This window comes from Barbus barbus (genome assembly GCF_936440315.1).
Source record: "Barbus barbus genome assembly, chromosome: 39".
Taxonomy (NCBI): Eukaryota; Metazoa; Chordata; class Actinopteri; order Cypriniformes; family Cyprinidae; genus Barbus; species Barbus barbus.
This window is the reverse complement of record NC_136717.1, coordinates 14,638,304-14,661,759: the sequence shown is the minus strand read 5'-3', so window position 1 is coordinate 14,661,759 and position 23,456 is coordinate 14,638,304. Positions and strand designations below refer to the sequence as shown.

Sequence of the window (23,456 nt, the reverse complement as noted above, 5' to 3'; positions counted from 1 at the left end):
ACAGGCCTATGCAGCTCTACTTGCATCATCAATTTCCAAAAACAAAGCAGGAAAGATTGGATAGTTGTGTTCTAAATACACAAACACGGTAATACCTGGACATGGACTGAGGTAGTCTGCCTCCCTGACTCTTGTCGTTCCATTCCCTGGAGGAATTGTCAGACATGGGATCTACCACCATGGTTCCACTTTGTGAGGTTTCACTCTGCTGCCCTTTGGCTTCAGTTCTGTTGCCCTCCCCATTGGGAGATCCTTCTCTCAAGTCCTTCTTCTCCTCAGTCGGCACCCTCCCTCCAGATCCCACGCTACTCCTCTCATCCACAGATGCCTTTCTCAGAGCAGGAGATGAGGAAGGAAGGAGTGGAGATGCGTTGATGGCATGTGTCCCTGCACAAAGGAGCTGATCCACGTTTTGAGTTCCCTCTCCTGCAGCCGAGGGCCTCTCGTGCCCCTCGCTCACCTCACTCCCGGCTTCCAGAGTGGCCCTGCTTTCTGAAGGATACGAGTCCAGGGGGCTGGTGTTCAAATCTGGTTGAGGAATGGGCTTTAGGAGAAGTGCAACTTCTGCACTTTTCATAAGCATGCCCACGCAGGCACTGAAGGGTTGCGTGGGACCCTGGCGCTTGGAGCCGTACTGCTCCAGATCTTGCTGTAAAGTGCGCTGCAGAGATTTCACAGCATTTTGCAGTCTGAGCAGGAACACATACTGCCCATGGCTCACCTGAGCACTCAGGTGTTTCTGAACGTGCACTAGCACCTGCAAGTCTACTTCGCTGGACGAGGATGAAGAAGCAAGGGAAAGAGACGAAGAGGAGTCGCTGAATAGGCCATCCAGAGAGTGTGGTTTGTGGAGGCCATTGCTTGGCGTGTTGCTGGGAGATGCATCAGTGCTGTAGTACTCCTTTAGAAGCTTCTTCCTCTGCAGACGACTGACTATCTCCGCTGACTCACTGCGAGGCAACAGGCCTGACCCTACACCTGCTCTGAGCCTCTCGTGGTGCTGAGTGTATCGGGCGGGGTGGCATACCCAAAGTGTCAGAGGGAAGGAGTCCACGCAAGGTGTCGGACGACCTCGCCCACTGCGTGAGCCCTCATAGTCCACCCAGAACTGGGAAAAATGCACGGCCCACAAGTCAGTGGCTGCTGGTGTTTTGAGGGCATTGGTGGAGAGAGATGGTGGAGCAAGGCCCCTGTACACATCATGAACGCGTGTGTCCTGCTCATGAGCGTGCCACTGGAAGACAGAATGCAGCACAGAGAAGGAGTTTTGGGAATGAGGAAAAGAAGAACAGAGGGAGGTGAAGAAGGGTTGCTCCTGGAAGGCCAGCAAGAGGGCTTCCAGACTGGACCGAGTACATCCGGAAGAGTGACGTGTGTTAGTGGCTACCATCTCTGAGGTCTGCACTGAAACTGAGCGGGGTTGGTCAGGCTGAGTCTTCTCCTGGTCTGCAGGGATCACCAGCTACAAACATGCAAACATAGAGTTTTATATTAAACTATAATACAATAATTTTAAAGGTTCCTTAAATCCAGACCTCCAGGGCCACTGCCCTGCAGAGTTTAGCTTAAACCCTGATCAAACTCACTTGTAAGTTTCTAGTAATTTTGAAGACATACCTTGCTCAGGTGTTTTTTGGCTCGTTTCCACTGAGCGGTACGGTTCAGTACTGTACGGTGTGCAATTCTGTCTGTTTTCATTGTCAGAAGTTGTAAATGGTACCAAAATAGCAAACTGTACCGCATCACTTTTTGGGACCCTTCCGTTGGGGTACCTAGCACAGTGGTTCGGTACCTAAAGGGTGGAGCTAGACTCACTGCAGAATGCTGACTGGTTGACAGAGAATCGTCACTTGTGCGTGCTACAAGGGGAATGACAACACAAGGGGAATGAAGCGTCTCCTTCACTTGTTCCTCCATGCTGCGTATGCATGTTGGGCTTGTTTACATCAGAGTGCGTTAACAAAGAATTATAACAGTGTATTTTATAATTTTATATTTTCACACACATACACACAGAAATTGTTGCGCTTTTTTCTTTGCGCAAGAAAGACGTCGATCGCTACTTTCCGGCATTCACCACGTCTATCAAGTAAGGGTACTGTTGCCAGTGAAAACACAAGCCTGATCAAGGTGTATCGCCCTGAATCGTACCGTATTGTACTGTACTGTACTGTACTGACCCATACCGCTCAGTGGAAATGAGCCATTTGATTAGGGATGAAGCTAAACTGTGCAGTTTAAATCAATGTAAGTAAGAACTACCTTCAGCATGAGTCCGTCCACTCTGATATCTACATGTTCGTCAGGTTTCTGCGAGTCATTGAGTTTGTACAGCTCCATAAATTGTTCTAAGCTCTGACGAAGGTCCAGCGCAAACAGATTGAGCCAAACCAGACTGCGAGAGTCAAGCACCAGCTGTAGAGCGTTCAACTGCACATACAGGTTGGGACAAGGGACTGCAGAGAGAGAGTTTATTCATGTCAATTCATGGAATGCTTGAGTTGAACTTAGATATTAAGTGAATATTCTGATTTTGTCAGCATTTATGATGGAGGTTGTCACTTCTGTCTTACTAGGATAGTCTTTGCCATCCGGGAAGTAGTACTCTGTGAATTCAGCGTGGATAGCCGGCATCTCTTGGGGGAGGTAGAGGGATTTCTTATTGCAGGAGATCATGCTTTGAGGACTTGAGCGTGACTGGTCTGCTGTAGACACCTTCAACAAAGCAGAACAATCAACTTTTAAAGGGTGACTTATTAATAAAAAAATCATCACTCAGTCAATGATGACAGCACTGATGCATCTTGATGAAACATTTGAATTTTAAACGATTAAATATTGTATGTGTATTCTTCCATAAAAACCTGGTAGATGCTGAAATCTGCCATCCGTAGCACAATTGAGCTGGACATGAGTTGGGTTCTCGGTGCAGGTGGGGGCGAGAAGGAATTGCTGGAGCTGGTGGAGATCTTTCCTGTAGGAAACACATAAGCTCAGACATCACAAACATAGTGGACCATCTGCACAAACCGCAGCCATGTGTTTGTGAGGCACCTCAAACGCACACCAGAGAGGTACCTGTCTCCAGACACCAGCAGCAGTTGGCCGTGGGGGAGAGCGGCCACAAGCCATCTGGGCCTGAGTCCAGCTCCCTAACCATTATCCCTCCACCCTTCGCCTCTAAGACAATCGACTGATGGACTGGGGACACAGAACCCATTACGCAAAAAACCTCTCAAACTAGGACAGGTGTTAGCTGCTACCAGGACACGCTTAATGACCACAGCAAAACACATTCCAATGACTTCAAAATTAAATCCATAATCATAATATACTCTTAAACATTAGTTGTCCTATGCTACAGAGATAAAGACTGTAACACTTTATCTAAAGGCCCTTATACAAAGACTCTGCTATACTTTCAGAGGCCACATGGAAGACCTGTCGCTAGCCATAAACACAACTACAACTAGGGATGTGTATCATTAAGGTTTTAACGGTATTACTACTCTTACCGATACTGCTTATCGATCCGGTACTTTAACGGTATTCTTATCGGTACTTTTTGTTTTACTTTGTTTCTTTGTTCATATTCTTACAGTATCTTATCTTATGTATATAAAACACTAAAAATGCCTGCACTTCATCAATTTGTAAATGCACCAGTGTGCAGGTATTTTTAGTGTTTTATATACATAAGATAAGATACTGTAACAACATGAACAAAGAAACAAAGTAAAACAAACTGACAAATACAATAAAACAAACACACAAACGAAATGAAATAAACAGTGCTTTCATTTTTCCATGAAGGTCTACTAATATTAATGTTCAGGTAAGTAATAGTTACAAAAGTAATCAAATGTAAATGAGCACTGCATAGTTTTCACTGTATGTACTGATAGATTTATGTTTATTAAAGCTATAACGTTGTTCAGATTAAGAGCTGTGGGTGATTTTCTCTTTGCATTTTGTTCTTTGATTAACATTGATGGCTCAAGCTCCAGTCTGACACTTTAAGACAATATACTGACACGCATCGGATTTTCTCCCAACTGTTCTCGTCCACCTAAAACATAAAAGTGAAGACTCTCATAACCGGCCATTTTGACACATTGTGTGTGTATTTTTTGGCATATTTTTGTGTGTTATTTCGACGCGCCCGAAGCTCAAAGTGTACTTTGCTTGTCCGTTTTGGAGCACGCCGCCGCGCAGGCACACGCGCGCACACACATTTCAGCCTGGGGAACAGCAGATTGTACTTTCAACGTTTTACTATCAAATATGTCCTGCAATGTAGCAACAGTAAAGACGGCATTTTATAACAATCACTGATTGAGCTGATTCAGATGTTAAGTTTTGGTTCGGAGGAACGAATCCGCGCCGCTATGAAGGGAAGGGAGTTGTGCTAGAAGAAATGCAGCTATAATCCTTGGAAGCCAAAATCGAAAAAAAAAAAAAATACTTAGCTTAATATAACAGCCACAGGCCTTTGAATAGTTGGTTCTCTCTTCTATCATAATTAAACAGGACTTTCATGTTGCGTGTGCTGAAGCTCCTCCGCGTGAGCGCGATCTGGCTTCTGAATTGCGCATAGCAAAAATGCATCATAGACAAATGTTTGAATATTATTGCACATAAAAACAGCTGGCGACATTATATATATATATATATATAGAGAGAGAGAGCAACAATAAATGTATGTGTGTTTTCTTAATTTCTCCAATACCGACAGAAGTACCGATAACGTCAGAGCTTATCGATACTCCGGTCTTTCATAATTTAGCCCCGAGACCGATTTAATACCGAGTTTCGGTACCCATCTCTAACTACAACCCAAAACTAAGTAGTCAGTGTCATCTGAAAGTGTCTTTGTGAAGAGCTCTTAAAATAAAGTGTCACAAATTCTTGCTATATCAGATGTATGGATGAGCAGATATCCAGATCTATGAATCTATTAACAACAGCTGTCAATTAAATAACCAGTGTCCTATCACATTTGACCCAAAAATCCCCCCCAAAAATAAATGAACAAACAAATAAATTAATGAAACTGAATACTGATTGTATTATTTTCATGACATTTTACGCACTATTTCTCATTACCATAATGCATCCAGTTGTCTTTATGCATATTTTTTTATGTAAATGTACTGTAAAAATGAATGTTAGACATACATACATACACACATATGGGAAAATGGGTTTTAATAGTCAATAATGTAAGAAGTTCTGATTTATTTCTTTTGATTTTGGGGTCAAATATGATCCAGACATGTTCTCGATAGGTTGCATGAAATTCATCCATTTCAGTTACAATGAGATTAAATCAGCCAATCAAGGTATTAACGGGCAGGATGTTCTCACCGTGCTGAGGGGAGATCTGGTTCTGGCCACTGACTGCATTTTTGAGCATTTCCACATTAGACTTAAACTCGTCCAGGAGAGAACGGGCCCAGGTCTCACGAGACTTTGTGGCCTCGCCATAATGCATCCAGTGCATACAGGTCTCACCTGAGAGAGAGAAAGAATGATGTTTTCATAATCTGAACATCTTCCTGTTTAACAGGTTATTACAGTAAGCATCTAATGTGTTTGAGGAGTTTACCAGCTTTGTGGTAGGGATAATAATCTACGCTGATAGAGCTGAAGGACAACTGCATTGCACCACCATCTAATCTCTTATTAATTCCTGCAGAGTGAAAAAGACATATTTCAGCTTAACATGGAACTCTGTAACACACTTTGGTGTTAACTAGGGATGCATCGATCCGATACTCAGGATCAGTATCGGCTCCGATACGGTCATTTTCTGCGGATCGGGTATCGGTCAGACGAGACCGATCCAAATCCGATATTGTGTGTATAATATTCTGTTATTGTTGAGCCTCACGAAAGGCACAAAAACATTATAAAGCATTATATTTCAAGTGTTCTGAAGCTGTTCCATAGTTTAATCTGAGGTACAGATGAATATTTATCTTCTCTCCGCCGCGGCTGTCTGTCGTCCTCCATTCAGCAATCAAACTGCGTGTCGCGTTCAGTTACTACAGTCAAACTACAGTACAGGTTTAAAACTGTTAAAAGAAAAGGCTTAATAAACTTACACACAGATTTAATACACTACGCATCAATATTTCTTCCCTTTGTACTTTGAACGTTTCTATGTGGCTGCGCGCTGTGACTCCGTGTCGCTTCAAGCGCATCATTCTGCGCACGGGATGCGAATAAGCGCTTTCTGCTGCTCTATATCGGAGCCTTACATACTATAACACTTTTGCGCAATGAAAGATTATTAACAGTCTTTCTTGTTCTGTCCTATCTATCATATGTTGCTGCCTTCATTACTGTGCTATAGATTTAAAAGAAATGTCTTTTAATTTTATAGTAGCCTATATATTTATATATAAATGTATTTGCTTGTTTTTTTCATGACTGTATTTTACAACAATTCAAAGAGCAATGTGTATAATTTCACCAGATTTAGTCCTACACTTATTCACTTTTAATTGTAAATAAAAATGTTTCACTGGGTTTTATAAAATTATTGTGCACCCATGATTTTTCTAGAGTATCTTTTGCTGTATTATAAACCAAGATTATAATAGTATTTTTGTCATAGATTATGATTATATATTTTTTCAATTGCTATTTTTCATTAAAATTATGTTATCTAGTAGATTGTGTTTAACACACAAAAGAGTAACACACACAGACACACAGAAGTATAGATTCTACATCGTTTAAAAAAAACTGCACTGGTATCGTATTGGATCGGTATCGGCAGATACTCAGAATTTTCCGGATCGGATCGGTTCTGAAAAAATGGTATCGTTGCATCCCTAGTGTTAACAGTATTAAGTGTGCATATGTGGTACCTCTGTCCTTGGCATTGGTGTCGTCGCAGATATGCAGGTCTAGATGTGTGATTTGGAGGTGGTGTGAAGTCTCACGAACATCATAGGAGTTAAACAGCCGTTCCATAGAAGCGCTCTGATCTGCTGTGGCTGAAGCCTGCTGTGTGCGCACCTGCTGGGCTGAGGGGGGTGCCGGTGTTACCTAAAAACACAAGAAATTTGACACATCACCAATGTAAAATCTAAGACTAAAATGTACAACCAGTAGGGGGCACCAAAATACACTTTTTAGAATAGAAAGCAAAATTTAAAAAAGAGGTAGTCTGAAACAGGTGGTGTGGCTGATTAGTGAAGGAGACGAGGAAGTGGCATGAAACACACCTGTGTGGTGTCGGGGGCCATGCTCTTCCTCTGAGCAGCTGATTTCTCCATGGCTTCACTAAGAGATTTAGCATACTGCAACATGGCCTTGAGCTGAGAGTCCGTCAGCACCCACAGCAGGTCGTCCAGGATCAGAATCAGCTTTGATGCAATAACATTACAGTCTTTCATCTGGAAAAAGCATGGACATACAGCCGTGAGGCACATACTGTGGGATCTCACACAAGTAATCATATTAATCATTAGTAATGTTTTTTTATTAAAAGAAGTCTCTTTAGCTTGCCAAGACTGTTATTGCAATTTTAAATAACTGTTTTACATTTCAATACATTTTAAAATATAATTTATTCCTGTGATGGCAAAGGCGAATACTAGTCTTCAGTGTCACATGATCCTTCAAAAATCATTATATCCTGATTTGGTGCTCAAGAAACATTATTACCAAAGCGGAAAACAATTGTGCTGCTTAATATTTTTGTGGAAACCGTGATGCATTTTATTTTCAGGATTTTATTTTCAGGACGTTCAGAAGAACAGCATTTATTTACTGTAAAAAAAAGTTCTGACATCATCTAGTCTTTACTGACAGTTAATAATCAATACAAAAATAATTCTGTTTAAAAAAAGAGACTTTTGAACAATTGTATTTATGCTGCGTATATTACATTGTTGTATGTCTGTATTATATTGTTGAATATCTTAATATTTGGTTTTTGGTTTAATGACGCCAGCATTCAAGCTTTAGCCTATATTGTTTAGTTTTATTTTTATTTTTATTTTATTTTTTAACACAGTTTAAAATCTTCAGTTCTCCTCTTACTGTTACATCATGATGTTTTATTGACTTTTTTTAAACAATTTTTTCCAGGTTTATAAAGGAATTCAAAACCCAGATTTTTCAATATGCTCCCAACTGCATTTCATTTGATCTTACATAATTTGAACATACTAAATGTTCAAAAAAAATAAAATAAAATAAAAACCCACTAATCAGCTGCCAATATTCAGACTTCCAACAGAGAAATGTATCCCGGCTGCCCGCAGAGCTCAGAGCTGATCCGCAGAAGAATGAGTGCTACACACACTCTCAAAAATACACACGCTAGTACAGTGTCATTAAAAAATTGACCGTTTGGATCTAATTTTGAAAGGAGCATGTGTGCATCCTTACCCTCCTCTTTAAAGCGACTCTGATCTTTGACTGGTTGGTGATGAGGCGTATGGGGGCGCTGACGACCTCATGTTCTGTGTTCTGGATGGCATCCGCTTCAATCCTGATCATCTGCCAGCTCACTTCCTTAAATGTTAGGATCTAAAACAAATCATGGTGTTAAAATATAAACGCATACTTCATATACTCCACAACACCATAGGTATCTGTTGTCACCTCTCCACGTGTGGGGTCCAGGATGCGTGTGTATCGGAGGTCACCGGTGGCCCAGCTGGTGTTAACGCTGTAGACCTGGAGCTGCGAGAGCTCGAAGGAGGCGTTAAAGGCTTTGGCGCTGATGCGGATAACTATGGAGTTCACAGAGAGAGAGATGCCCTCCACAACCTTCTCCGCAAAACCATATTCACTGGCAAAGAGAAAATAAGATTATAAATAAACATATAATATTATGCTTGTGAGCAAGTTTTACACTATGACAAGTTTTCACCAAAAAAAACTATATCTAGCTCTCACAACAAACAAACAAAGACAAATACAAAAAGGAATAATCTTTTCCATGGCTTTTCAAGGCACATTTTATATACCTCCAGGTTTTCCATGACAGAAGGAACCATCAAAAACAGAAAGCAGCAGAGGAGAGATACAAATCAAGGCAGATAAAGCTTATCAACTGAAACTGACCTTTGACCCGAGGCTGTTGCAATGGGTGATGGGCCGTTGGGAGGGCGAGGCTCGTCACAGGTGCTCATCTCCATGATGACTTTATCCAAAGACTGAAAGACATGATTTACAGTTGCAATAATTAAGCGGCAGAAAATGTCTTTTATGCCTTTTAATCAAAGAAGTGCCTCGAACAAAACAACAACAAAAAAACAACAAACACGACAAAGACAAAAAAAGAAAACCAGAACAGCATAAAACAAAAAAGCAAAACCAGCGAAACAAAAACAAATCAACATAAAACAAAAGCGAAAAGCAGCAAAAAAACAAACAACAAAACGACATGGCAAAACAAAAAAACAGCGAAACAAAAGAACAAAAACAAAACAACATTACAAAAATAAAAACAGCAAAAGAAATCAACATAAAACTAAAAATTTAATTCAATTGAAAATTAAATTAAATAATAAAGACAAAATATTTTTAATAAAGTGTTATTACCAGAGTGATTGGATGAGTCTTCAGCTTGGTCCATGGGATCTAGCACACACACAAAGGAAAAATATGTTTATAATATATGCAACATTGTCCTTCATAATTAAAGCACACAGCCGGTAATTAGGCACTGTTTGCAGTACCTTTGCCAAGACATGATGCATGTACTCATGTCTGTGTTGGTGTGTGTTAATAATACTGCTGTAATTTTCTGCATAAAACAAAGTTTAAAGATTGGCCTTATTGTATTCCTTTTATGGTTATATTTGTGACAGCCAAACACTCTCAGACATCTAGTGAAACATGTCAAAAATCAACTTGAGGATATTTCAAAGGCTCATAAATCTCGTCCTTCAAATCTAATAATCTCTACCAGTTTGCTGAGTATGAATGCCACTGCATCAATGAAAGGCCCTCACTAATTTAACTTCTTAGGTGTGTGTGTGTGTGCATGTGTGTGTGTGTGTGTGTGTGTGTGTGTGTGCGTGAGAAAGAGAGAGGGAGCAGTTTTTTCCAGTGTGCGTCAGTGAGCATCCACAAGCACCTGGAGCACAGCCAGAGGCAGAAACATGTATGTTATGTTCCTCTTAAAAAGAGTCAGAAAGGGACAAGAAACACACATGCACTCATTTCTAAAGAGAAGAATATAAAAAAAGCTGTATTTCATTTCCTTTGCACCCTGAATATGGATGTGAAAGTAGAGAGTTAAAAAGCTGCAGCATGAATATTAGGCATTGAAATGTACTAAAACTGATGTTAGGAGATCTTAGGGAGGAATAATAAAGGAAAAGACTAATAGAGGTAAAGGAATAGGAAAAGAAGCATTTCAAAGGCTAGATCTATTGGTGAGGTTCATCATAGACACCATCTCTGTCAGTCATTATACAGGTGTGAGCTTCATTTAACCAATCAGATTGCTGCACAAGACCCTGACTGACCCTCAGAACAGCTGCGGCTATCGTATTTTATCAATACACACAATGACATCCATTGAGGTTTCATTAAACAACTACGTGGCAGAGCATGTCTAGACAAGAATGAAGGAACGGCCAATAATGGTTGTGGAAAACTGCAGCAGACTACTAGATAATTGATGCCAGAGTGAAGGATGGAAAGGTCTGCTGGGGCCAGAAAGAGGAAGAGAGAAAGGAAAAGCTCAAGTAGAAGTAGAAAGTAAAACTACAAGATCAGCCTGTCTTGGTTTAGCTCTATAGACTGAAATAACAGAACAGGGAAATGATGTGGTATTTGTTCCTGTAACTAAAACATCATCTATAACGTCAGGTTTTAATTACTACAATGCTTCCTGCAACTGTCGAGTCATTGTTATTACAATACTGAGCCATTCAAAGTAACATTGTGTCTTAGCTCTATTGAGGGCTGTCATAGATTTGCTGTAGAGATTGCAGAGCTCAGTCACTGTCTTTCCTCACCACAAACATGCTGTCTGGTTTCCTAATGTTATCATATGTGGTGCAAGACTTTGCTTAGAGTGTATTGCAGTGGTGATGTTAAAATATGTACGTATAAATATGATTAAAGCCGCTGTATAATATTGTTTCAAGAAAAAATATTATGACTATTATTAATAGCTATAATAATAATAAATAATACAAATAATAAATAAACAGTAATAATAATAATAGTTATTATTATTTATCATCATTCTTGTTTTTATTACTACTGCTATTATTATTAATACTAACAGCAATATGTTCAAATGCGACTTCAAAAGACTCTGCTTATGTGTATTGCAGTGATGTTAAAATATGTACTTTTAAATATGAAAGCCTGTGTATAATATTGTGTCAAGGACAAAAATAGTATTACTAGTATTAATAACCATAATAAATAATAATAAAATAAATAAATAATAAAAGTAATAAAAACAACAACAGTAATAATAACAATAATTTTTATTTTATGATTATGATGATTCTTCTTCTTCTTCTTATTATTATTATCACCATCATTGTTTTTAATACTACTACTGCTTTTAATACTAACAGCAATACTATAAAATGTGACTTCAAAAAACTCTTGGAAAATGGTAAAACTCTTGGTAAAATATGTACTTATAAATATAAAATAATAATTATTATTATTATTATTGTTATCATTATTGTTTTTATCACTACTACTGCTTCTACTACTATTATTAATACTAACAGCAATAATAATCACAAATTACTAATTACATTATTATTATTATTTTAGTAATAATTAAAATGATATCTTCAAATGAAGGCTTCTGTAAAGGTAAAATATTTTAAATATATTTATTTTAAATAATAAAAAAAAAACTGAAAATTAAAATAAAGCATTTTAAACACAAGTGAATTTACTTAGACAACATTATAATTTACTTTATGAATGTTCACTTTGAGAATTGCAAAAGATTACATGTAATGTAAACAACTTATTATCTTTAAGTGAGTATTACACGACGACAATATTATCCTATACAATGAAATCTCTAATAACTCTCTATGCAGTCTAATAACTGAGTACAAGTCTAGAGAGTTGAGCTTAATTATCTTCCCAGCTGATTCTACAATACTGGTTTCAGAGGGACTCATGGTGATGACGTCATCAACAAGCAGGGGCGTCTCTTACCCGGATGGCGGCCTTGTTGCAGAAGACTTTATTAATGGCGAGCCAGGTGGGCAGATCCAACATGTTCTGCAAAACCTCCTCATCCAGCTCCAGGTTAGTAAGCTGGCCCTCCCCTTTCAGAGTGCTCAGATTAATCTTATCTGGGGAGAGGTTCTTAGCAAACCTGCAGAACAGAGAAAGAGAGAGAGAGGAGGGAGGCAAAAAAAAGCACATTGCAGTTTTTCATTATGGTTTAATGGCTCTTTCTCTTGACTGTAATTATAGCTTTACAAGCAAGCAGACCGGTGAGCTGTGCTGTTACCACCACCGCTTGAGAGGTGTGAGTTTGTGTGTGTGTGTGTGTGTGAGAAATGTTTCAGATATGCTTATTAAGTTCAATAATGGGTGATTAAAGACATTACTGGCTAGAAAAAGCTCTTTTCACTGAATTAAACACACACACACTTTTCATTTTCAATGGATAGTCACAATGTGCTCAACATTAATACAGCCTTATATAATTTGAACAAATTATGAAAATGTTAAAATAATATAATGCTAGCATTTTACTATAGGGACCAATCCTCACTATTAACTAGTTGCTTATTAGCATGCCTATTATTAACATATTGTCTGTTTATTAGTATTTATAAAGCACATATTCTGCATTGCATATTCTACATCCCTAATCCTATACCTGTACTTAACAACTACCTTAATAACTGTTAATAAACAGCAAATTAGGAGTTTGAGGCAAAAGACATCAGTTAATGGTTTGTTAATAGCAAGAATTAGACCAATATTATAAAGTGTGACCAATATTATTAGTTTAATTATTAAAATAATCAATATTTTAATCAATATGACTAGACTACTTTAATATAACTATTATTATTATTTTTGCAGAGTAATATTTCCTAAAAGAGCTTAAACCAGCACAATATAATAAAATATGTTTAAGAAACACTGGACTCTGCATGGATCTTCAATTAATATTAAGAATGTGTGTGTGATTCTGGAATGTCCTGCTTTTAAAAATATTTTGACAAAAGAAATTAAAAACAAAACACTACAAAAAAAACCATTTAAAATGAATTTACTGGAAGTCATTAATTTTTAATGGAGAGTTATAGATTCAACTTGAACGGTGTACTGTAGGCTGTGTGAAATTATTTGGTCTGATTTCATCCTAAACACATGCTGCTTCTGTAGAATAGACGGATAATGTATAAGGAATCAGAAATTATTATTTACGTCATTTAACACTGTAGCCTCAAGCAATCCAGAACTATTGCTGGTCATTTGTCTTACACTGGAAGCTATTCATTCATTATTCATTCATCCAGTCATCCCATCATGGTCCTTTAGCGGAGGATAAATGCTCCCACTGTTGTGCTCATTTATTGGAGATGTAAAAAATGATCTCATGGGTAAAAATGCGACCCCACAAACACTTAAAAACAAATATGACTGCCAACGGGGGAAAGTTGTTACATTTGTATTTGGAGGTCACAGACAGGCCATGTTTTTCATCTATGCACTGCCGATAAATTCTATCAACAATGAAATAAATATATTTGACGTGTTCTATGATGTTCTTCACACATGTAGCCACCCTGAAGATCTAAATGCACATCGGTTTCAGTGACCCAGGGAATCTGAGGAGAGCTCACACAGAGGTCATGGCCTTCTGTTTCTAAGCGCATTGATTTTTCAGTTAATGTTTAAGAGTGTTCCCGCAAGTGCAATGTTCTCCGCACGGCTCTCAGCACCGGGTTGATATCAGAACTCATTTGTTATCATTTCCTTCAGCTGTTTTCGCTCGCCGGGCTAATGACACAAAAAGGTCAGGGTGTGGAAAAACCAGTCACTCAAAGCCAATGATGTGGCCAAGGTCAATGCTAGTCTGGGCAAAAAATGTTTTTGTGTGTCATGAATAGCTTGATGTTGGATGGCCTGTTCAGTTGACCTTCAGCCCAGTTTAAACACACTATCACACAAAGTCGCAGTTTAACAGCAGCGAACAGTTCTCTCTGACACAGATTAAACCAAAATCTAGACTAAAAAGGATTGCTCCTTTGAGAGTCACCGTTAACTGTGTAATTAGGTCCCAGACTAGGTGTAATCTGCATTTGAGAGAACACCCTTAGATGACCGGTTAATCCTGTTTCACAACTATCTCACTCTAACTGAATCAAATAAAGAGCTCTATATAGAGAACTACAAGTGGATTATTAAAGCCTAATTACTGAGGGACAAAACACCATTAACCACTTCAATAACTTCAAAGCTTCAGATACAGAGGCAACAAGTTTAAAAGCTGCACTGAGGTAAACCACTGGCCTGGAAACCTAGAAACTACTGTACTTTAGCTCATGTAGGTAAAGTTAGAAGAGATAACAAAAGTTTCCAAAGACTGAATAAGGATGAAAGTGGCACTCACCGTGGCACTCACTTTCCTATGAGTCTCTTTTAATAATCCTTGGACCTGTATCATAGAACAAGCATACCAAATAAGACAGGTTTATTTCAGTTAGTCTGACTTATTGTCAGTTGATTTGGTTCAAAACAAGTCAGACTAACTGAAATAAACCTGGTTTATTGGGTCTTTTTTTTTTTTAACGGAACAGGCCCCAGCTTAATGGAATAAGAAAAAAAAAAAAAAGAGAAAAAAAAAAAAGTAATTAAAATAATAATGTAATTATTATATTATTGTTATATTATAAATAATTAAATAAACAAAGGTCTGTTATAAATAGAATTAATAAATTAAATTAAATATAATAATAAAATAAAACAATACAATTTGAAACAAATTGTAAAAATTAATTGAAAGTAAATAAAAAAAATAGAATTAATAAATTCAATTATATGTACTTAAATTCAGTTCAATTTAAAAGAATGAATAAAAAGATTAAATAAAATTTAACATAATATAACAAAATCATATTAAAAATATAATAATAATAATTATTATTATTATTATATATACAGACATATAGTATATATTTTGAAATTATTTACATATATTAACATACATATATTTATATTCATATAATTTATATCATATAAATATATAAATGTAACATTTTTCTTATGGCTGTGTATTTATATAGACATAATAAATACACACAGTTCACACACACATATACAATGTAAACAAAACTTATTTTGGATGCAGATATTTTATGGATATCATTAATCTGTTTTGTGATTTCTTTTTGTATTGAATGATGGAAGTGTGGAGGAAGCAGCAAAAAAAAAAAAAAAAAAAAAAATTGAATGGTGATGAGGCAGACAAATTTCCTTTATTCTGAGCCTCCACAGAACTGTGGTGAGAATTATTAAACCGCCGCTGTGCAACGAGCCATGCGTGGGCTTGTTCATCACTCTGTGTGTGAGAAACAAAACCAAACTTGAGACAGAGAGTGTGAAAACTTCCATAGACACGCCAGTTCAAAACGAAATGTGAATAGTCTGGCCTCCGCATTACGTAGCCATGCTCTGCAAACAGTTAAATATTCATTCAGACATGGCCTACCTTCATTCTCTGATATCAGATATCAGGTCAGTCCTAAGAATGCTCCATCACTACAGCGAAGAGATCGGACAGATGCCAGCCAGGTGACATCATGTATAGGCTCAAATTTAACTACACCTGGATCATCTATTAGCAAAACTGAGGTAAATACAACTTTATTTGGTTCTAATAGACTATATTTGCTTTTAAAAATTATTTCAGTGTTGAAGAAGGTCAGGTACAAATTACAAGTTTATTTCTACAACTGCATGATGTAAACCAAAATGCCATTGAAAAATGATAACCAGCCTCCTACAAAACGAGCAGTGTTTTAACAGTCAACACAATCTGTCCCAGTGATACCAGCACTGTTGAACTGATATGAGGGCGGTGTTTGGCCTAACAGCACAAGACCACACTGTCATTGCACAGACACCAATTCATACCAACATCTATCACATAACATTCACATAGCTCCAGAGAATGAACTCACACATTAGAACATGTATGCAGGATCTGAATTAATGGGTTTCATTTTGCTGTGCACATTTAAATATCGCTACATGTGTTAAAAAAAAAAATATTTTAACTTCAAACCTTTGCTTCCGGTTAAAATACAAGTCCTCTATCCATAATATTGCTTTCTCCAGTGAAAAGGTTGAATCAGGTGAGAAATATGCACAGATCAAGCACTGTTTACAAGTGAAAACAGTCCAAAACAGTTCTGAACAAATATGTCGGTGGATTTTGATGAGAGAGGACAAGTGATGGACATCTTCACCATTATGGACTGCAATTTTGGCCAGAAGAAATTTTAAGTTAAGAGGCCTTAGTGATGAATTAGTTTTTTGCTTCTCAAGATGTTAATTGATGGACTGTATGTGGATTACTTGTGGGTTATTGTGATGTTTTTATCAGCTGTTTGGACTCTCATTCTGGCGGCACCCATTCACTGCAGAGGATCCACTGGTGATCAAGTGATGTAATGCTAAATTTCTCCAAATCTGTTCCAGATTGAAGAAAAGTAACTCATCTACATGGCCTGTAGGTGAGCAAATTACCACTTTTGGTTGAACTTTTCCTTTAACATGTGGATGAGGCACATTCAAAATTACTGTAAATAGGTATAAACTACATGAACTGAACATTTTTAAATTCTGATCAGAATGTAACTGGTCTATTTTAAATTGCTACGATTTCATAAAGTCACTTAAATTGTGCTATATTCACCATACAGCAATTAAGGGCGTTTAATCACTGTAATACATGGCCTCAAGTGACATATTGATCTTATGAAATGGCAGAAACAGCAATAAAATTGAAAAGACCAATACTGAATTATTAATCACTAAAATACTGTCAAGAAATTAGACATCGAGTTAAGACAAGATACAGTGTCTTCTTGTGAGAAAAAGATTCACTACTGTGTAGGCACTTTTGAAACACGATATTCAGAAAGGAAAACTCAACGCCTGCACTCATTGGTTGAAACTTATTAATTAACCTTGATAATGTCACTTGAAATTGAACGTTGTTTGAAAGGTCAAGCGTTTAGATGATAGATTACAAAAACAAACATTTTTGTTCTCTTTTGGAATACTGTGCACTGATATGCAAAATATAACCAGAAAAATGTATTTGAAAAAGTACATTATTTTTAACATATCAAGTAAAAAAAACTTGTCATAATATAATAGCAACCATAATAGCAGCTTGTATCTCTGCACTCACTGGATGAATTTCAAAGTGTGGTCATCTCTTGAATGAGATGCTTGAAGGAGATTATGCTCCAGTTATGGTGATTTACTAATCTAATGCTTTACGCCAAGGACACAGAAGGAGAGCTCTGAATAGCCCAAATGCAGCAGTTATTCATAGGATGCCAGACGCCCTCATAGACCCTCTGCAAATGTCACAACGATACACACAAACACAAGAGCCACGAGAGAGAGTATTCGGCCTCATAGAGCCGTCCTGAAATCTCCTGAGCATCTACAACATATCTCAGCACAAGGTTTTAGACTAGCCCCAATCAATAGAGGCTCGTGGACAAATTCTGGGCGAGAAAAGAAATTAGCGTCCAATGGGAGTCATTAGAAAACAACAGCTGAGGGACAGAACCTGAAGAAGGTCGTCATGGCGATAACATCAGCAATAGCAAGGATAAACAGCAAAGAAGTGGTAAAAGAGAACAGACGGTTACTTCACTTAGGGTGTTTCCTGCAGACAGAAGGAATTATTGCTTTTTTATGACCTACAAGCACTGATCAACCCAAGATATGGAACAGAACTAAATCGATTGCTATTTAAACAAAGACCTAGGCTTATGCCCAATAAATCATTTCATTAACTTCTCAGAGGACATAACATAGCATATTTGTGATTCATTTGGGTATATACAAGTTATAATGTTCACTGTAAAAAATTGACCTCTCTGCTAATACTGTAAATTATATAAGGCAGTGTTTCAGACTAATTCAAACCATTAACTTAGCTTTCTGAACTATTAATTAAAAGAAACAACTCCTAGGAATCAGTCGCTGTATGAGTTTGATTACCTGAAAAGAGACAGTTTATAAGATTCATTTGTTTATAAATCAGACCAAACTGATTGCGTTTTATGTTTGTTTTGCATGCAACCTTATTTTAGTATTATTTACATTCTATTACAGTATTAATTACCATTTTGAATGACTTTTTAAAACATATTTCCAGTTTCAATTTTTATTTTAGTAACTTTATGTGCTTTTGACATTTGAATTAGGGCCTAGTTTTTTTTTTATATATTTCTATTTAATCTTAATTTATGTTATTTCCGTTTTAGCTTTAGTAATTTTAAAGTGCCCCTATTATGGATTTTTGAAAATGACCTATTATGCAGTCAGTGTAACACAGCTCTAAGTGAATGAAAACATCCTGGAAAGTTTTAAATCTGAAAGTGCACCGTGTATAGAGTTATTGTCTCTCAAAATAAAGAGTCAACTCTGAATCATTGAAACGAGTCGTTTTTAAAATGAATCCAAAGCCGTTTCATGTTGACGTCAACATGTTGCGCGAGCAGACCTGGTCTGAATGAAAATGCAAATTCAATCTTTGCCACTAGGTGTAAAAATAGCGGTTTCCTCCATAACGGCTGTACACAAAACAGCACTGCACTCACAAACGCTGCTTTATCAGGCATTACAGGCATGACGAAATGAAAATGAAATCTGCCAATCACCGCAGACTCAGGTCACGCAAAGGAGGTGTATGGAAAAATGAATCGTTGAGCGAATCGTTTGGGAGTCAAAACGTTTGAACGCAGTTGCGCTATATGTTGACGCACTAACCTCAAGGCTATTGGCGCTGACAGCTTTAGTAATTTTTGTACTTCAACTTAAATATATTTTATTTCAGCTAGCTGCCAAAGCAACTTTTGTAATTCTCGTTTAAGTTTTTAATCTTTTATTCATATATCATTTGAGTTTTAAATCATTTCATGAAAACAATTTTAAAAGGTTTTAGTTAATTCTGAAGAAAGATTTATTTTATTGCACCGTATTCAATACAGTCTATGATGCAAAATCAGCCTAATTACATTGGCTCTTCTTAAGGCTGACTAGTTGTTCAACACATTCGACATTTGACAACCCACCAACTCCCCAACAATTTTGAAAATATGTAGGCCTAGACTTGCATTTCCTTATAAGACTGTGAAGCTAAACACCTAAGTCTAACTACCAAAGGGTGAATCAAGGGGAAAGTACACAAGCATTTTCTCGAGTGCGCAGGTAGATCAACTTCCTTTCGGCTAAATGATGATCAAGGCTGAAAAAATCCAATGAGGTGCTTTAAGTTTCACTTCAGTTCACGTGAAAGCTCAGATTCGTTATGTGGAACAAACCCTGTGTCCTGATTCTGTTCTGAGTCCCGGCGTAACAGGAAGAGACTGCTCTCGACATAACTGACCAAAAGCTGCTAAAGTGCCACATGTTGCTTGTCAATTATCTTGCAATCCAGCTGATCAATGCTAAAACGCAGTCACCGTTAGTGACAGCTGCTGTAGAAAATGCACCTGTTCAATTATGTCAGACAGACCACTACATTTTTTCTTTGTAAATATTGATTTTCTACACATTCTTCCACTTTCAAACACTTTTGGCAATGAAATGGTGAATGGTGACTAAAGCTGTCAGGAAAAAAAATACTGACTTCAATTTCAATCTATTCCTCACAGAGACATCTTGCATGGCTTTAGAAAACCTAGAATATGACATTGGACTTTTAAAATACTTTTAAGGTTTTTTTTTTAACCTTTTGAAGCTTGACTGTCCCTGGTTCCCGTTCAGTTCAATTATATAGAACAGAGAAGTTTTTTGGGTCTTTTTTTTTTTTTTTTTTTTTCACTTTTTGAAGCTTGACTGTCCCTGGTTCCCGTTCACTTCAATTATATAGAACAGAGAAGCTCTTTTGGGTCATATAGGTTTAGAACAACATGATGGAAAGTAAATGATAACATTACTGAATGAACTATTCCTTTAGATAAACCCTAATCTCAATTATTACGGAATATGGAAATATTTTCTCATTTTGGCTTGGAGTTCATGATGCAGTATCCAGAAAACTAGTTATAAAAGGGTAAATACAGCCTCATTGACCACCGCAAGAGTTTCTACCCTGATTTTACAACAATTAGCCATGAACACACACTAACAGACAGACAGGTCTGCATTATATGATTTATCCTCTAAAATGGGGGCCAGAGACTAGAAATACAGGCCAAGCATGTTTCATTCCTTTGACAACTGCCTACAGACGATTTTCACTAAATCAGATAAAACAACAAAACTATACAAGAAAGATTATTATATGTTTAAATATAGTTCAAATTTAAATACTATATATTTAGGTAATATAATATAATATAAAGCTCTATATTCAAAATAGCTTCACTGCTTTAATTAGAACCACATTTTATGTAGCACTAAGGTGGTGCACAAAGACTGGTGGGTAAATTTCCCTTTCCACTTCTTGTGAAGTGCTATGTTGACTTGTTGCCCATGCTGTTTTACACTCTCTATGGTTTGAAATCGAATGCAAGATAGCCGCATACCCTCTTAAGTCCACTTTGTATCAGGCGATTGGAAATTACCCAAAATGTTTGATAAGCTATAACAACAAATATGAGACGTTTACAGATTGAAAAAGTGCCAGCGCAAGAGGAAAACTTGATTTTGTGGAGGTCAAAGTCTGGGTAAAAGTCCCTCAGTGGTAAATTCAACACAACGTCATAAACAATAAGTCAAGGTCCACAGAGTGCACAATCCATTTTTAGGGGGCCTTGAGTGCCACTATTCCTTTAGAAAATGCAGTGCGCGCAACCAACACCAACCCGAAGGGCACTGTCTAAAGTTATGACCCTTATGAGACGCCATCCCACACCATCTTTATTTTATCACGCTGACTGGTCGACTTCTTGGACCTGAGCTACTGCTTATCAAATGAGGAACACCATGAGACACATTTCACCATTTTACCAAATGGCCTCTTTTGTCATTTTGAATGAATAGGTGTAGCATTTCATCTGGATGCGCTCCACTGAGGGAATAAATAATGCAGGTAGGTCTCAAGAGCTGACACAACAATGGCACACAATAGTGAAACCATTTGGCACAATGTGCACTCGGCTGTAAAGGCAAAACATTGTTTTTGTTGAACCCAGGCCGTATCCTTACAATCCACCCAGTTTTAATTCAAGTTTCCACAACAAACTTTACAGAAATGAACTGATGTGACTCCTCCAACCTGCTAAATTGCAGAGTACTCCATCTACAGGGCTGACAGTTCAAACAACAAATATATATGATATATAGCTGATGAATGGTAAAACCATAGGCAACCAATCATAATCTATCCAAATTTGACAGGCTCAAGTATTTAAAGCAGCAGATGATAAAACTGCAGTGGGCACTTAATAAAATAAAATAAACAGAAAGTTACCATGTATTGGTGTGCATGCTAATATAGTTATCTTTCCCACAGATTTCAAAAGAACTGGAATGCTTGACATTCATAAAGTTCTACATATCTCCTGAACATCCATGTCTTGTGTATTAAAGGAGGTCCCATGTTGATTTAGAGGCCAAGTTTTTCAAAGTATCTTCCATTTGTGAAAGCCACACAAATTTGGAACAACATGGTAAATGTAAAATATCCAAATGAGTAAATATCTATTGAATGGCTGATTTCCATCTTTAAATACTTTAGCCAATTTGATTATTCAGATCTCTAATCTCTTGAACCATGCTTAAATCCAATATATCCAAAATAAATCTGAGATTAGCATAAAAAAAGTCAAATTCTGTCTATCTGGGCCTGGTGAAATGAAATCACCATAGACACACAAGGGGACAATATTATGATTTAAAGTTGTGATGAAACTTAAATAGCGACAGATTTTTTCTTCTGTGTTTAGATGTACATCCAAGTATAATGACATATCAGAAAATTAAAAATGTAGGGCGGGTCTAAGCATTGGTTGCTAATGGAGGCAGATTAATGTGAGTTTGCAGCGAATACGTTTAAGACTGGAGAAGTCCTGCATACATCAACAGAGAAAAGTCTAATTTTTCACCTGGGAGATCCGGTTATGACATTTTAAATTAAAAATGAAAAAGAAAAAAAAAAAACGCATGGATGAATCATTCACACTAAAATCTAAAACATACATGTGGAAAACAGATTTTATTTTTACATGCCAACTTCAGACTCTAAACCTTTCATTTATGTCCCATAATCATATTAATTTGTATAAATTCTTAGTTCACATGGCATCCTACTAGACTATTTGTTGATTAACTGACCTTTAAGTGTCAACCAGATACACCACAGGGCTAGAAATGGGGTCAGTCAGTCATGCAATGTCATGAATCCACTTAAATCTGACCAAGGCTCGAACCTGTCTGAATGCGATGAGGGGTGGTTTCCCAGGCAGAGGAAATCTAAAAAAAAAAAAGATCCCAAGCCACGAAGCACCCTCTCTATCACACTGACCCTCAAAAAACAACATTAAGATGAGAGCAGAAAGACTCGTTTGGCTGGAGACAAGACACCCAACGCGTGTTTTGACATCAACCCAGTGCAACAGCATTTTGTCTGGCAAGCTGTCAAACCCCAGTTACGACCCATCGGCATGTGTCATCCAGCACAGCCACATCAGCAGGACTCATCTCAGCCTTTAAAACACGATTCGTGTTAATCGAGCATCGAAATGTATGTAAAGCCCGTCAGGAAGGGCTCAGCTCTGACCTGGAGAGATGTTTAAGGATCTGTTTCTTGATCAATCCAGCCATGACCGGTCTCTCAACAATCACTTATCCAAGGACGGGCGGCAGATTTTGGAAGCTGTACATTGTAGGTTTCCTCCGGTCAACCGGAGTGTCTTCTTCTGAATAATGAAGCGTCGTAATGGGAGAATATAAACATGACTCGTAGAGGCGTCCGTCTCTACCGCTTCACCGTCGGGTCCATGTTGAATGCGCAGTGACGCGTCGGTGGACGAACGCGCATGCGCAGGAGCACCCATGAAAATGAGGCTCGCCCAAATCCCTTCAGCCAATCGGATTCTGCCTTGAAATTTACGTCACACCATGTCATTGCGGTTGTTATAGATATATGCGCATATAATAAAAAATACATAAATTTTAGAATGATATAGAATGTATATTTTTGGTATTATATTCAAAGTATAGAATTGTATAGAATTTCTTAATTATTTTCTTATGGAAATTTATTGTAA

General features: G+C 37.4%; 1 protein-coding gene across 1 annotated transcript in view; it reads right to left on the bottom strand.

Moving 5' to 3' along the window:
* Positions 1–23,213, bottom strand: part of bltp3b (bridge-like lipid transfer protein family member 3B) — a 36,137-nt gene extending 12,924 nt beyond the window's left edge. Inside the window, exons 1-14 of the mRNA XM_079399875.1 lie at positions 22,967–23,213; positions 12,181–12,343; positions 9,571–9,609; positions 9,091–9,182; positions 8,626–8,815; positions 8,410–8,550; positions 7,239–7,409; positions 6,879–7,059; positions 5,609–5,692; positions 5,368–5,514; positions 2,865–2,974; positions 2,574–2,715; positions 2,263–2,456; positions 96–1,462 (exon numbers count right to left, since the gene is read on the bottom strand). Of these exons, the coding sequence (XP_079256001.1) occupies positions 96–1,462; positions 2,263–2,456; positions 2,574–2,715; positions 2,865–2,974; positions 5,368–5,514; positions 5,609–5,692; positions 6,879–7,059; positions 7,239–7,409; positions 8,410–8,550; positions 8,626–8,815; positions 9,091–9,182; positions 9,571–9,609; positions 12,181–12,343; positions 22,967–23,010 (3,065 nt within the window). The 5' untranslated portion in view covers positions 23,011–23,213. The remainder of the gene's footprint in view (positions 1–95; positions 1,463–2,262; positions 2,457–2,573; positions 2,716–2,864; positions 2,975–5,367; positions 5,515–5,608; positions 5,693–6,878; positions 7,060–7,238; positions 7,410–8,409; positions 8,551–8,625; positions 8,816–9,090; positions 9,183–9,570; positions 9,610–12,180; positions 12,344–22,966) is intronic.
* Between the last annotated feature and the right edge of the window lie 243 nt (positions 23,214–23,456).